The sequence below is a fragment of the Pempheris klunzingeri genome, chromosome 3 (assembly GCF_042242105.1).
Source record: "Pempheris klunzingeri isolate RE-2024b chromosome 3, fPemKlu1.hap1, whole genome shotgun sequence".
Lineage (NCBI taxonomy): Eukaryota > Metazoa > Chordata > Actinopteri > Acropomatiformes > Pempheridae > Pempheris > Pempheris klunzingeri.
Window position 1 is genome coordinate 6108814 of NC_092014.1, and position 15761 is coordinate 6124574.

General features: G+C 42.9%; 1 protein-coding gene across 1 annotated transcript; it reads left to right on the plus strand.

The window, feature by feature from the left end:
• The first annotated feature begins 459 nt into the window (after nucleotides 1–459).
• On the plus strand, nucleotides 460–7603 carry LOC139199142 (beta-1,3-N-acetylglucosaminyltransferase lunatic fringe-like). The gene is made up of 8 exons (XM_070828167.1): nucleotides 460–831; nucleotides 4590–4638; nucleotides 5062–5164; nucleotides 5252–5405; nucleotides 5686–5771; nucleotides 6054–6213; nucleotides 6314–6399; nucleotides 7492–7603. The coding sequence occupies exons 1-8, from the start codon at nucleotides 460–462 to the stop codon at nucleotides 7556–7558; spliced, it is 1077 nt and encodes a 358-aa protein (XP_070684268.1). The 3' UTR covers nucleotides 7559–7603.
• The last annotated feature ends 8158 nt before the right edge of the window (nucleotides 7604–15761 follow it).

Genomic DNA, 15761 nt, shown 5'->3' on the forward strand with positions numbered 1-15761 from the left:
GGGATTTCTGAATCATCAAAGGTCAGATGTGGAAACTTAAGCCTCCTGTAAAATGTAAAATGCTAAATCTACTAGTTTTCTATGAATTTTAATATGCACACATTGTTTTATACATTGTCCTCTGAGCCTCCTATCTGCATCGTTTCTCTGTCGTCACCCTGCAAACCTCTGTTTTAAGAGTTGCAGCAAACTAACTTTGCTTGTCTGCCATGTGGACGCTCCTCCGGAGGCCTCGCCGCCTCTTTGCTGGAGAACACCGCCCACACGGAGCGCTCAAACCGGCCATTGGTTCCACAAGGCCGCGTCCTGCCCACTGGTGGAGTTTATAACTTCACTGAGAAATAAAGCAGCGAGCTGTTAGAGGGAGTTTATCCACTGCAGGGCACAGAGGGGTTGGCTCCCACTACTTGTCTCTGTGGAGATGTTGTGAGCTGAAGGACACACTCACACACAGTCACAATGGGGAAATCCGCTGCCGGTGGATCAAAAACCTCCTTCGGCTCCGCAGCAGGACCGCGCGCTGCTGCCGCCGCGGTCACCTGCCTGCTGGTGACCGGGGTGCTGGTCGTCACGGTCGGACACCCGAGCAGCGGAGACCCGGTGGAGCCTCCAGCTGCAGCGACGAGCGGAAAAGTTTTCTCGGCGTACTTCAGGAGACTGGCCCGGGAGAGGAGAGCGGTAAGCGCCCCCCCGTCGAGGAGCGCCCCCCCAGGGCCCGTGGAGCATCTCTCCCCCGCTGACCTGTTCATAGCGGTGAAGAGCACCGGGAGATACCACCGGCAGAGACTGGAGCTCCTGCTGGACACCTGGATCTCCAGAAACATGCAACAGGTGAGCCAGTGGCGGGTTGTCAGTGGGTTAAAACTCAAGAGATCAGAGGCATAGAAAGGTCTTATACAGGTAAAAACATGGAAACTTTCATTTGAACTTAAAAATGAATACATAAAGAGAAAGAGAGACCTGAAGAGTCACAGACCACTGAATGCTTCACATTTACATTTACACCCAGTTGACCAATCAACAGCCTTTACATTAGGTTGTGTTGTCACACAGCAGGAGGATGAACAGACTAACTGAGAGCACTTTGTTGCACCACTGAGATCTTGTGTTGTGTTTGTGATTTATCACCTTCTGTAGGGTCACGCGCAAGAAAAGCTATCTCCTATGATAGTTTATCTCCAGAGCTCAAATGCACATTATCTGGTGTTATATAAAGTGTGATCCTGGGTGAATAGTTCCTGTATACATATTTATCGGGGGGAAGTTGTGCAGTAAAGCTTTCCCTCATCTCCTGCTGCAATTGCAAGCGAGTTATAAACCCCCTGAGATGTGACTGTGTCCACTGGCTCTTTGATCCCGCCTGCCAGTGGATTGTAAAACGGAGATAGAGGCCTTTGTAATGCATGAGAGGGAGATCTGAGGGCTAACAGGCCGACCACACTGCTGCTAATGTGTTGACATAATACTGGCGGGGGGGTGGGGGGGGGCACAAGACTGTAGGACTCAGATGGATGGATTTCATCAAGTGGTCTCAATGAGATGCAGATTTGTTTCGAGAGTGCAAGTACAACAAAGCGATTGTTCAGCTGTAGCTCAGATTGTCATTGACATGCAGAGGCTTCACTGTAGTCTGCATTGTAAAAACCAGCTTCAGATGTCATAAACACTGATTTGTCATGGCTGTTGGGTTGAGGAAGTTCATTTTCAAAGTGCTTTTCTGTTTCAGAGTCGGAGAGCAACAGGACAAGAGTACAGTTTTACGGTACTTGTGCCTATTGTTGAAACTTAAACCTCGACTCTGTCACATTTAAGAGTGAAACATAACACCACTAGATTTATGACACAGCTGCCTCACTGGTGATTTTTGGGATTCAGATTTTACATGCAGAACTTCTGCACATTAAAATAACTCTTACACCTTAATGCCAACCTCAACCCAGTCAATTAACACTGAAAGGAGACATTATTTAAGCCTGACTACTTTCACTTTTGATACTCCTGATACTCCTGTGCTGGCTACAACTGGTAATCATTTTCAATTTTGATTAATCCCCCGATTATTTGCTCAATTGATTCCTTAAAGTAAAAATCACAGATAGAAGAGTGGGAAAATGAACAAAATATCTGAGAAACTGTGAGCTTAAAAATGGAACTTAGTCACTGCAGCTCTTAATTTTGAATTCTTCTCTCTCCACCGATCATGTTGGAGGAGATCTTTTCCAAGTCATTACACCATCAGTCCTGTGATCTGGGGAAGCTATAACATGACTACTGGATTCAAAAGAGATGTTGGGCACATGGGGGGAGTTTTAGCTGCAGAGGCTCACAGATAAATATTTGAGATCAAACGGTACAAACAGACAGCTTTTTGGTTCAGACTCACAGTGGTGAGTGAGTGAGTCAAAGATGAATCTGTTGCTATAAAACACATGGGACTGTGGTAAACTGCGCCCAGCGGCTTCAAAGCTCGTAATCGAATGCAGACACGACTGTGGATCGTACAGCGGTCGTTCTGATTTCCATTTAAACCTCAGTGTTTGAGGAAGGACTTGTTCAAGTCTCATCTCATGCTGCACCGAGACTGTTGACATGTAAATACAGCTTATGTGGGGGGAAATCAGCTGGTGTGTGTGTGTGTGTGTGTGTGTGTGTGTGTGTGTGTGTGTGTGTGTGTGTGTGTGTGTGTGTGTGTGTGTGTGTGTGTGTGTGTGTGTGTGTGTGTGTGTGTGTGTGTGTGTGTGTGTGTGTGTGTGTGTGTGTGTGTGTGTGTGATACATTCCTGCATCTGCTCTCACGGTCAGGTGTGTGTAACTTTACCTGTTTCCCAGACACACCTCTATACTGTAAGACTGCTGAGTAATGGAAATACAGCAACACACACACAAACACACGTTCTCACAGTGTTACCTTCACAAACACAGATGCCCTGGGAACTCGCCAGATTTCTCATGGGAAGTTAAAAATGTGTCTGATCACAAGAGTAGACCCACACACACACACACACACACACACACACACACCACTTTCTCCTGCTTCGCTTGTTGTTGTTGCCGCCGTTTCCTGTGTTGTAAAGCTCGGCTCGTGGAGAATCAGCGACCCCCCCCCCCTCCCTCCTTCCAAAAGCAACATTTTCTCCTCACTCAGACCCCCCTCCCTACCTCACCCCACCCCCCTCTGCCCTCCGCCTCCCGCTGCCATCCCAGCTTGGCCGAAGCACACACTGGTATGACACAGACACACACTCTTAACAAGAAGCTGACTCCTCTCTTGAGGCTTAAGAGGCTCAGAGTGTAAAAAAAAAAAAAAGACTGACAAAAACTCACAGCTGGATGGACTCTCTCTCCCTCCCCCCTACAGTCTCTCTCTACCACAGAGGCAGTGATGTGATCACACAGTACTTGGACCAAAGATTTATCATTGAATTTGTGCTGCATGGCAGGAAGGTTGCAAAGTGGAATCCCTCTGCGCCTGGTCTTTTCACTGGTGACACAGTTTGTGTTTTTTGTCCCTGTACTCCATCACCATTCATTCACTGAAATGAAACAACAACTCAGAGGTTAAAGTTCTGACTTTTAGTTGCAATTTAAGGATGTTTACCAACGCGTCGGATAAAGAAAATGAATTGTAGATCTTATATGGGACAGAAAGTAAACAGACAAATCGAAGCAAACTGAAAATTATAGTCATTACATTTATTATTTGGTGTCAAGTCCTTTTTGTAGTCATTTCATGTCTGAAGGCGACATTACACAAACATCAGCAGACTTGTGGCATCTTCCCTGCTGGTGATCTGCCAGGCCTGCACTGCAGCAGCCCATTAACTATCGATCTATTGATTTGCAGGTCAAAAGCCATCTTGCCGACCGTGTTGAGAAGGGAAAGTGTTATAGGCTTTGCACACATGCTCTCAGATCATCAGGTCAAATTTTTAATATGTGTAAAACTAATGGCATTCCCACAGTGGTTTTTGTGAGCAGTGCTAATTAGCTGATGTTAGCTCACCCACATTCGGCTGCATTATCCTTAAATTTGGGGGCTATGTATAAAAAGTCCTGCATTGCTCACCAAGTATACAAACATCCTAAATATTAAAACTGAGATTAAGCAGCTTAACCTCATGGTTTCATTTCAGCTCTATTATTGTGGAAAAAAGAGCAAAGACAATATTTACAGACTGCTCAGTATGTGGGCCCAGGCTGTGTATTTACTTCCTGTGGAAAGTTGAGGGGTCTTCATGGCTTCCTGAGTGCGCGGTGACCCTCAACCTCGTCACTCATCACATAAATACTCATGTACACACACACACACACTCAGATGCAGGGTTGGGACCAGCTGCTCTGCTGCTGATAGACAGAAAACTAGCCTTTGTCTTGGCGTCCGTCCAGTGTCAGCATTGCTGGCTGCTGCTGTGTGCGTTGGTGGGTGTCGGCGTGTGTGCGACCGAGGAAACAGGTGGAGTCTCACCTGAGATTATGAACAATGATGGTGGAGAAGTGAGAGCTTCTGCGTGATGGCGTTCCTTTCTTTTCCCCTGCTGGTCACTAACAGGCTGGAATAACATGAACCGTGTGTGTGTTTGTTTTCCACAGACGTACGTGTTCACTGATGGGGAGGACGAGAAGCTGAGGAACAGAATGGGTGAGCTGCGCGCACACACACACACACACACAGAGATGCAGATGCACGCTCACAGAGCAGTTTCGCTGAGTAGCAGCAGTGTTATCTGCACTGTGTGAGCAGGAAGGCAGGAACCAGGCTGCTGACTAGGCAATACTGTGTTTCCATGAAGTGCAGGAAGTCACTTCAGCTTAATCAACGGGCCGTTCCACATATTAGTCATGAAATTGTTTTACTTTCAATGAGGTATTCTTCTCACTATCGCACACTTTGTACTACTGGATGCAGACAAATGTGTAATATGTGTAATGAGGATGTTTATGGGCTTGTTTTCAAGCTGGAATCAGATTTCTTTAACAGCTTTCTTTGCTTTTTAATTATTATGTTTTGAACCTTTCTTGTGTCAGCGCTGGTCACTGATTCTTGTTTGTTAACGTTAACCAGGAGCTCACCTGATCAACACCAACTGTTCGGCATCCCACAATCGTCAGGCCCTCTCCTGTAAGATGGCTCTGGAATATGACACTTTCATTAACTCTGGCAAGAAGTAAGACAAACACAGTAACACACACACACAGTTGTCCTAAACATGCATGAAGAGCATTTTCCTAACTCTCAGCGTCATCTGCTGCAGGTGGTTCTGTCACGTTGATGATGATAACTATCTGAACGTCGGCTCCCTCCTGAAGCTCTTGTCCCAGTACGGTCACGCTCAGGACGTTTACATCGGCCGGCCCAGCCTCGAACGACCGATAGAGGCCACAGAGAGGATCGGCACAGCTGAAATGGTAAACTTGAACTGACTGTGTCTCCCAAAACACACTGACGTGGTGCTACATGCAGCCGCTCAGACAGCTCCACCTTAACATGAAATTCTGAACCAATAGCATAGAGACGCTCATGTTGCGATGCAGCTCCACATCCTTATTTCTTGCTTCATAACTACAACACACACATCTTGATCCCAGTCCCTGGGTTGTCTCTCTTCTTCACTGATCCCAATGAAGCCCAACATTCATTCTTAATGTGTGTGTGTGTGTGTGTGTGTGTGTGTGTGTGTGTGCGCAGAGGCAGGTGCGTTTCTGGTTCGCCACAGGAGGAGCAGGATTCTGTCTGAGCCGCGGCCTCGCTCTCAAAATGAAACCCTGGGCGAGGTAAATCTTCACTAAGTTAAATTTTGTTAAAGTTAAATTTTGGGATATTTTTGGCAAAGTCAAAATAAAAAACAGTGAATTCCCTGAATGCCTGTGTAACTTAATGATGGGTATGTCTGGAGAAAGGTCCTTGTGATCAAGTGTGTGTGTGTGTGCATTGCAAAAGAGATCCAGCGAGTGGTGGTGGTGTGTGTGTTGCCATTTACTCATATTTTTGGCACTGTGTCAGCCATATAATCAGATCTCCTCTGTCTTGTTCTCTCTGCTTCCTTCTCCTTCAAGTGATGGCAGCTTCATGGCGACGGCTGAGCACATTCGCCTCCCAGATGACTGCACTGTCGGCTACATCGTGGAAGCGCTGCTTGGCGTGAGCCTCATCCGCTCAGCGTTGTTCCACTCGCACTTGGAGAACCTGGGACTGGTGTCAGATATACACAGCCAGGTACACACACACACACACACACACACATACACACTCACACAAACAGACTTAGTGATCTGACAACTGTCTAAACAGCTTGTGTTTTGTTTTGTTCTTTAAGGTGACGCTCAGCTACGGCACAGTGGAAAACGGCAGAAACATTGTCAACCTGAAAGGAGCATTTTCAATAAATGAAGATCCTACAAGGTAAAATATCTACATGGATCAGTGTATGACAGCAGTTTGTTTGGTATGCAGGAAGGGACAGAATACAAAACAGTGAAACATCTGGGGGTGTAATCAGTACATTAATCAGTGTTGGTCTAAAATGGTAAACAGTGTCTGTCACAAAAGCCAGAAATGTCTAATTTCAGTTTATTATCATAGAGACAAAATAATGCATCACATTCCACAATTCATTAGCAGGAATGAGGACATTTTTCAATCAACCAACTAAAGAATTAACTTGTTTGAGCTCCATTTACAATTTTTTTTCCCTTGTCTACTTTTATTTTGACTTTTTCAAAAAACGGTTAAAATGAAATGGGAAAAAAAAAAAAATGAAACTTTGATTAAGCCTGTGAATTCAGACCTTGTAAAAGGGTGGCCTTGTTTCCCACTCTATGAGGCTCAGTCTGACACAAAAGGCAGCCTTCTCTGTGAATATTCACAGTACTGAGGCGGCAACACAGCACTGACAGGAACATCATTCACGTCCTTAACAGGCAAATGAAACAATACAGGGAATAAAACACAAACGGATCTCATCTGAAGTCTTCCTGACATTGAGAAGATTTTTTTTTTGTACCACTTCCCTTCTTTCTTCTCTTTCTTCTACTTTGTCCTCTAGACAGTAAACGTATCATTGTGTATTGAATTGGGGTAATTGTCATTATTTCTGTACCTTGTCAATGGCTCTAATGGCACTGAGTCATGAGGCTCTGAGGGAGGGCGAGAGGTAATGAGATACGCTTGCCGACCTATTGACGGATGGGTTAAGAAGATGAAAAATCTTTTCAAACGATCAAAAGTACAAATTGTATATCGTATTTTCATCTGTTTCAGGAAGAACTTTAGTTTTAAAACACGCGTAGAACAATCCTCCTTTATGTAAGCGCTTCATGTTGTGAATGTTTTACTACTATGACAAGTTTCCTGGCTTTGTTCATTGTGTGTGTGTGTGTGTGTGTGTGTGTGTGTGTGTGTCTCCACACAACTGATTGTATTCATGGTCTTATTTTGAAATCCCCAGTTGGCAGTTTCCAGGCATTGTGACACTCATTTCCGTCTCTTTCTCAGGTTCAGGTCGGTCCATTGTCTGCTGCACCCAGACACCCCTTGGTGTCCCAGCCCCCGGCGACTTTAAACACCCACGAGGAGACGCAGACAGACTGATGGAGGAGAACAAGTAAATGTCTGCCGAAACTCTGTTTTTTCTGATAGAGAAGGAAATCATTGCAGACGTCCAGGAATAAGGAGAAGGAGTCACTGCTGCCCTCTTGGACAAAAACGTTTGTCTTCACGTCCCACAGCGACTTTTAGGAGCCACTGTTTTATTAGTTTGACACCTGAACTCCTGACCCCATAAATAGTTGTTGGGGGGGTCAAAAAGCCAAAACTGCAACAATAGAAGAAAAAAAATTCTTGGATGAGTGAACAAAAGAGAGACACGTTTTTTTTTTTTTTATATATATATCGTGAAGAAAAGAAAATGTAAAGTGTGACTTGAGAAAGAGATGAGAGAGAGAAATGGTGCTCTTTTGTGATATTCACGAGTTCAGAGGTGGAAATTTTCTTAAATTTCCAAGTTCAGGAGTTGGGATGTGTTGGTGACACTCAGTGACATTTGATGGATGGAAGGTTAATATATTGTAACTTTAGTTGTACATAGGTTTTCCTTTTTATGTCTGAGGAACATTTCCTGCATTAATGTCATGCTACCTGCTCGCTAGGTAGCTAAACTGTTAGCGTCCATGTTGACTGGCAGCGGTGTTCTTACAACGTAACCACTTGAACGCCAAGCATAACCGTGCACACAACTTCTCATGTCGTAACCATGAGCTCAGAAGTTCCTTTTGCTCCTCCTGAAGGCAACAACAGCCTGGTGGACATCTCAGCTCCTGACCTGCCTCATCTCTCTTCTTCTTCAGCTTCTTCTTCAGCGGTCCTCCCGTCAGTTTCAGCGGCTGTTGGCCAACTTCAGCAGCTCTCAGACATGTTTATTGTACGGAAGCAGGAGTTTAAACTGCTGCTTCACACTCTTGTGCATTTCCATCATCTTCTCTCCACTTACTCAGCAGTGAAAGATTTGTGTGTGAATATGTTACTTGGTTGCCCCCCCCCCCCCCCCCCCCCCCCCCCGCGCCCCTACATGCCCCAGTGTCGGCCAGTCTGGATTCAGTACGTCGTAAGAGTGACTAGATGGAATGAAGTAATCAACACAGAAACACACAGGGAACAATCATTCATCATTTCTCTGTATAATCAGACTCCTTATCTGGAGTTTTATCTTGTCCGTGTTCAGTATTATCCTTTCTCTGAAGTATACTCTAATGACTGAGCACTTTGCTGTTTTATTTCTGCTGTCTGCAATTCATCATTTATGATAAAAGGACAACAGAGAAAGAGTTTGACATTTTGGGAAAAACTCTCATTTGTTTTCCTGACGGCAGTTAGATCAGAGGATTGATACCACTCTCCTGTCTGAGTGTTAACTCCAACTAAAAACTAAAACTAGGTGTGAAGAAACATTTTGGGTAACTGAAATGAAAACTAGACTTTTTCAGAAAACTAATATTGTGTTCTTTAACTGCAGTCTTTGTCAATTTGGTCAAATTTGTCAACAGAACAAGCACGAGGAGGCAATGTACCATATGTTCACTAAACTAAAACTAAACATTTTTAACAATAAAACAAGCAAACCCACTCTGGAAACTAAACTGAATTGAAAATTCTAAATTACAAACAAAATAGAAAATACAAACTAATAAAAAAATGCAAAACTTTAACACTGAATATGAAGATCAGCCAAAACCAGGTTACATTTCAGTTTTTATACAGAATAAACATGAGCAGATATAAGGTGTTAATTATGTTTAGAGGTGCTGGTTTGGTCAATCAGACAAAAAGCTAGCAGTTTCCTACTGTCTCCAGTCTTTGTGCTAAGCTAAGCTAACTGGCTGCTTGTTCCAGATATAAATTCACCGCACAGACGCACAAGTGGTATCAGTCTTCTCATCGAACTCTTCGCAAGAAGGCGAATAAAAGTTTTTCTGAGAACAAACTCTTCTTTTAAAAACTCTGTATTGACTAATGCTTCTGATCTCCTCCAGTGGGACCTCTGTTACAAAATGTTCTAAAAAAGTGGAGATCACCATTTCTTTAACCATTGGTGGATTATGATTGTAGCTTTTTTTTTTTAACGTTATACTGCAGCAGTGTGACACAGAGATCCCCTTCGAGGTTTCATAGACAAATGACTCATGTTGGGTCGTCTTCTATCTTTTTGTGCATTGAAAGCAGTTGTTACAACTGAATAAAAAGTCATTAAGTTAAATTCTGTCCCTCGTTAAATGAATGTACGCGATGAGCTCTCTCCAGTATCTGGACTCCTATTGTAGACATGATGGTTGAACTTAATAAAAACTGTTCGGTCAAATACTTAAATGTGTGTTTTGGGTTTTTTTTCTTCTGAGCTTGTGTGCTGTAACACTTTGGGGCATTTAAAAAGGGGGTAATAGCAACGGACGCCATTTCGAACTTTCACTTCTGACCTTGTTTATGAGCTGTTCCTGTTTGCGCACACACACACATACACACACACACACACAGGAGCATGCGGCGTGCTGATGTTCTGCCTTTATCTGACTTGGGCCATGTGTGTGGCTCGATCAGATAAGAGGACTACTGTTGTTTCTGCGTGTGTGTGTGTGTGTGTGTCATGGCCTCTCTCCCACTGTGACCCCAGGTGTCGGGCTGTGTGGACAAAGGGGAGTACAGGGACAAAGAGTTTGACACAGTGTACACCACGTGTGGAGTTTCTCTGAGGTGTAACATGCTTGTGAGTGCAATGTGACACCTGCTGGCTGCATATGTTACTGCAGAGACTAAATTATTTCTGTAAAGGTCCACAGAGAAGATGGAAGTAAACCCAGAACTTTATCATAATATCTCTAATAAAACTTGATATATTGTATTAGCATGAGTTAGTCCTCTAACTGTAGACTCCATCTATTGCTCCACCACCTGCCCTTTTGTTCCCTCGTGTTGTTTCTGCAGATCAGAAGTAGGTTACCACCACCAGAAATAGCATGACGGGCATGATTACCTCTGTGAAAAGCCTTGTATGCTGACTCATGGTGCACAGGGAGACCAGCTCAAAATCTGAAGAGTTGCAGTGGCTGTTGCAGTAACATCTTTTCTTTTTTTTTTTTTGACTGAGCCCATTTGCTCTGTGTGTTTCAGTTATCTCCAGACAGCCGCTGTGATGCGCGAGCATCTGAGACGTTGCTTTGACAGCTATATCAAAGAGCATAAGAAACATGCTGTCACACTCATATGTCACACAATTAGTTCTCCTCCATAATGTGCATCAGTTGCAGTGGATGCTCCGCTTGTGTGGCTTTCCTCTGGCGGTCGGCGACACCACCTGCTTTAGGAGCACTGCAGTGATAGTGCGTCTGTGTGATATGGTGTCAAACCCTTTGCAACAGCTTAATCTTCCAGATCAATCTGCAGTTTTATGTTTCTCAGATCCACATGAGGGTCTTGTATGTGTTTAGGCAAACTGTGAGTCGAGTCTTTAGGAACAGATTTGGTGACCTGACTGGTGTTCAAAGGCAACACAGAGACTCTTATTTTCAGAGATCTTATCCAGATCTTGTACCACTTGGAGTCACATATTTGTTACTATACTTCCAGTGCTGCTGATCAAGTGGTGGAAGAAGTTCTTCGATCCTTAAATACATTAGATAAATACACAATCATGGAGAACATTGAGATAGGGCCCTTAAAAACATTCAGCTATAGGAACAGAAAGAAACATTAAGATCTAGTCTAAAAACACATACAGCTAAATGGACACACAAAGCGACTATATCTATTCCTGCTGCATCCAGACACCCTGTACCTGCGCTGAGAGGGAAGGAATGAAACCTCAGAGTAAAGACAGAGAGACATCCTGAGCTTTCCTGATGACCTTCTTCTAATAAACAAGACACAGGTCTTTTAGATCACAGCCAGCGATTTTAGAGCTCACATACATTTTGTCATTCGTCAGGTTTAAATTCCCAAACCAGCAGATAAAAGCAAACGTAAGGACTGAGGAGATTTTCACAAGTGACGTGTCTACAAACTGCTGAGCTTCTTCAAAAAGGAATAAGCACTGATGCTCTCGGTTTAAGATTGCCTCCACATTAAGCTCAATGCTGGTTTGTCATCCACAAATGTCCCCAGATATTCACACTGGCAGACCACCTCTGTCTGTTCCCCATTAATGAGAGTGAGAAGTGTCACACTGTTGTAAGGACTCACTGGTTATTGGATCATGACGAGCGTCTCTGTCTTTGAGAAGAGAGTCGTCTGCAGATTTGATAGTGTGTCTGAACTCATGCTGCTTCATACGATCACTGGTGTACAGAACAAACAGTGGGAGTGAGAGGACGCACCCATGTGGTGAATGAGTGGAAGAACACTGGAGAGAGCCCCATTTACTGTCACCCTCTGGGAACAATCAGTTAAAAAGCTCATAAACCAGCATGCAGTATAAAAATCCATAGCAAACATAGACATCTATAGGAATGTAGGGCTGAATGCAAATACAGGCAGAAGATACATCAATAAAAAGCATCATTATGACTACCTTCCAGGCGTTTCACAGGGAAGTTTATCTTTAGTTATGGTGAGGATCCCCTCAAAAGCCTTTAGAGTCTGAGAAGCAACCACAGGACGATAATCATCTAGTGATGTGTGAGTCCTAACCTACAATAGTAGGTACATAATAATAGTAACAGTCTGTCCATCATTTTTACAACTCTGAGCGCTGGAATATGAAAGAAGGAAAGGCACATAGATGCCTGACAGTTTTTGAACAGCCTGCCAACTCTCCTCTCCTTAGTGTGCAAGAGAGAGTAAAACTCTGAAATTCAAAATTCTACTTGAGTAAAAGTATTATGTGAATGTTGTTGTGTAGCAGAACACATCAATAATTGATGTCTCATTGGATGATTTTTTTAATGTGATTAGTAATTTTACATTTTGCTGATAATACTTATGTACGTGAGTATAAAATTTTTTTTTGTTTTTTTTACTTTTTGGGGCCCAAATGAGACAAAATGTAGGGGTTCACGAGCCAAAAAAAATGGGAGCCAATTATCTATTATCAAAAAATAGATTGAACGTTCCAAGTTCATCCGATCTTAATCTGAAAAGTAATTAGTATCGCTAGCTATCAAATAAATTAAATGGGGTAAAAGTACAATGTTTGCCTTTAATGTGTAGTGCAGTGGAAGAAGCAAAAAATGAAAATACTTAAAACAGATGCGTGTATTTACTTTCCACCACTGCACATAAAAACAAACACATACAATCTGAGACATTCCTTACAGATTAGAGAAGAAGTGTGGATGTGTGAATAATAAGTATAATAAAAGATAACAACAGACAGTTTCTTAGATTGTGAGGTGTAGTTTAGGTTCAGTGTAGGTTGATGAAATGAGGTAAATATCTGTTATCACACCACCTAACAGCTGTATTTTATAGAGGACAACATAACACAAGTAAGTGTATATTTGATGATTTGATTTGAGATCTGTCCATGAGGTCATTTGAATACTTTCCCTTTGGACTTTGCTTTCATAGTTTACATTTTAATATAGCACCTCTCTGTTCACACTAACATTAAAAAGAACCCACAATCTTAACCAGTACGTTAAAGTTGCTTTAATTTCTTTTTTAAAACATTTATTCCAGGCTGAATGATATCATTACCACAGTTTCGACATGTACATCATTAATATCTTAGTTAAACCATCAGAAAATAAAAACAGCCATAGAAAACATTGTTTGTCTGTCACATCTGGACAGAGGTGTATTTGAAGTCCTGTAAATACCCACGTACACACGAACACACTGACCCTCGATCATGAGCGTGGATCTGTTTTCCATCAAGACATACCGCTGTCAGATTGGTCACATCCCAGAAAGCACTGCACGGGAATTCAAATACAGTTCAAATACAGGTGTGCAGACTACACTGGAATAGTTTTATTAAAACATTGCAAGACAGAGAGTCATTCACCATTAATAAGAGAGGAAAAACGCTGCTCTTGCCTTTATTCTCCTACAAAACAGCTAGCTATTGTTTTATCTTTAAAGTTTGATTTTTACAAGACAGAGAAAAATAAAAAAAAACATGTTGTGATATGAAGAGTGTTGTAAGAGTTTTAAAAACATTATGAAAGGCCATTAATCAGTGACTAGTCCCACAGATCTTAACATTGTTTGCATCAATGGTGCAAAATAACACTGTAAAGTACTAGACCATAGGTAGCATTGTTACCATAACATGGACATTTTCTTTCTAGTAAAATCACACGTAAGATTGTCTCGCTAGTACGAGAAGTGGTCATTGATTAATAATATTTAAATGCTGTACAGGAAAGGTGGTTGAAAGGTGTTTGAATGTTAGGGCTCTGCTCAATCAGCTAATCACTAGATTCCAGGTTTCTCTGAAATGCTACCTAACTACATCACCCATAATGCAAATGGTTATGGGTGTGATGCCACAGCTGCGGGAGGGCGTGTAGTTACTACGGCTCTAGAAGTGAATGTAAACGGGAGGAAAAGCAGGAAACAATGGATTCTAATAAGAAACGGTGTGTGTGTGTGTGTGTGTTGGATGTGGATGTCTGTACAGCAGGTACATGTGCATCTGTGTGTGTTTCAATGCGTGTGTGTGTGTGAGGGCATGCATGGCGTCTGCGTAGAAATGACTCAGGCTAGATAGGCTGGCCCTTGCTTGCTGCCAGTCAGACACACTGATCACTGTACTTACACACAGTAACACTGAGATAGAGCAAATAGCCAATCACACTGCAGTGATGTCACACACACGGGTTCACGAATACAGTTTTTATACACTGTACAGTTTTTGAGAGGGAGGAAAAAACCACTGGCAGTGTCCCAGGCAGTGTGTTTTACTTCTCCATCTCGCAATGTCACCTTCAGGAGAATTTGTGCTTGTGGGTAAAAAAATAAAAATTAAGAAAAAGGATTCACCACTGGTGGCTAAAGGTCGACCCAAGGTCACCGGTTAACAAAATAAAAGCACAGGAAGAAAGAAACAATAGGATGAGAAACAGAATACTACAGTTGGTCACAGTATCGCATCCCGAGCTTCAGCTTACGATGAAACATAAAAGAAACACCCACTTTCCTTGATTTTAACACTTTTGTGGAACATTTATCAGGGACATGATTTTTTTTTCAGGTTTCAGGACACAACTTCCATTAAATAAAGATGGAAAGCTGTTTTATTTTTACTGCTTTTTATATTCCTGATCATATCCCTGAATGGAAACAAAACATTTAAAGTAACAAAAAACCTTTCCGTCCCTCCTCAGTCCTGATCGTCTTCTGGGACCTTGACTGGCTTACATAGCACCTGGCAAGATGTGTAGTTGCAATTTTCATTGAGTCTTATTCCGCTCCGGTCCATGGTTTTCCTTTTTCAAGTGTCTTTCCCGTTGCCTCATTATTTACAGTCGGAAGGAAAACATTCCATGTGAGTTTTTTTTTCCCTTTTCTGAGACATGTGGAGGCAGTGGGAGAAGAGGACAGAATCGGGCATCCCTCATTATTCAGTTTTTTGGCACAGGTTGAGCCTTCTCTTGTCCTTCATCTCTCCCTCCGATTTCCAAAATTCAAAACAGTTACTCCACGACAGGATTCCTGGCTCATATTCAAAATGCATTAATCGACGCGTGTACTGTATGTGCACGTAAACAAATATGGAGAGAGACACGGACACACTTTTCAAGCTCACGGTTCAAGTCTTTGTTAGACGACAATGTTAAGCTAAAGAGAATGTGGATGTGGTGGTACTGTTTCTATCTAAACATGGCTTTCTGATTCACTGGCTTATTACTTATACAGTTTTGTCCACCTATGTGTGTGTGTGTGTGTGTGTGTGTGTAAGTTTGTATTAGAGATACAGCAAAAATTCCCATGATAAACACGCAGCACACCACATTACCAGTAATGATTCAACAGTCTACTTTTCATGAAATCAGAGTAAAGCACACGTTTACTATTTACACGTCTGTACAGTGTGTGTGTGCGTGTGTGTGTGCGTGTGTGTGTGTGTGCGTGCATGTGTGCACTTGTCTGTGTGTGAGTGTGTGCTCTGACGGGAGAAGTGTCAGGGGATTGAGGGGGTGAGGGTGGCGTATCTGTCTCCACTGGGGGGCGGTGCACTGATCCCAGTGGCGGAGGAGAGGACTGAAAAGTAGAGGACGAACTGGAGATGGAGCCAAGGCGCTTCAACTGCTGTGCATTGTGGGTATTTGGGC

Coding starts and splice junctions, on each gene's coding strand:
- LOC139199142 (XM_070828167.1), top strand. CDS start 460: ATGGGGAAATCCGCTGCCGGTGGATCAAAAACCTCCTTCGGCTCCGCA. Junction 5,406..5,685: donor GGATCGGCACAGCTGAAATG/GTAAACTTGAAC, acceptor GTGTGTGCGCAG/AGGCAGGTGCGTTTCTGGTT. Junction 6,400..7,491: donor ATAAATGAAGATCCTACAAG/GTAAAATATCTA, acceptor TCTCTTTCTCAG/GTTCAGGTCGGTCCATTGTC.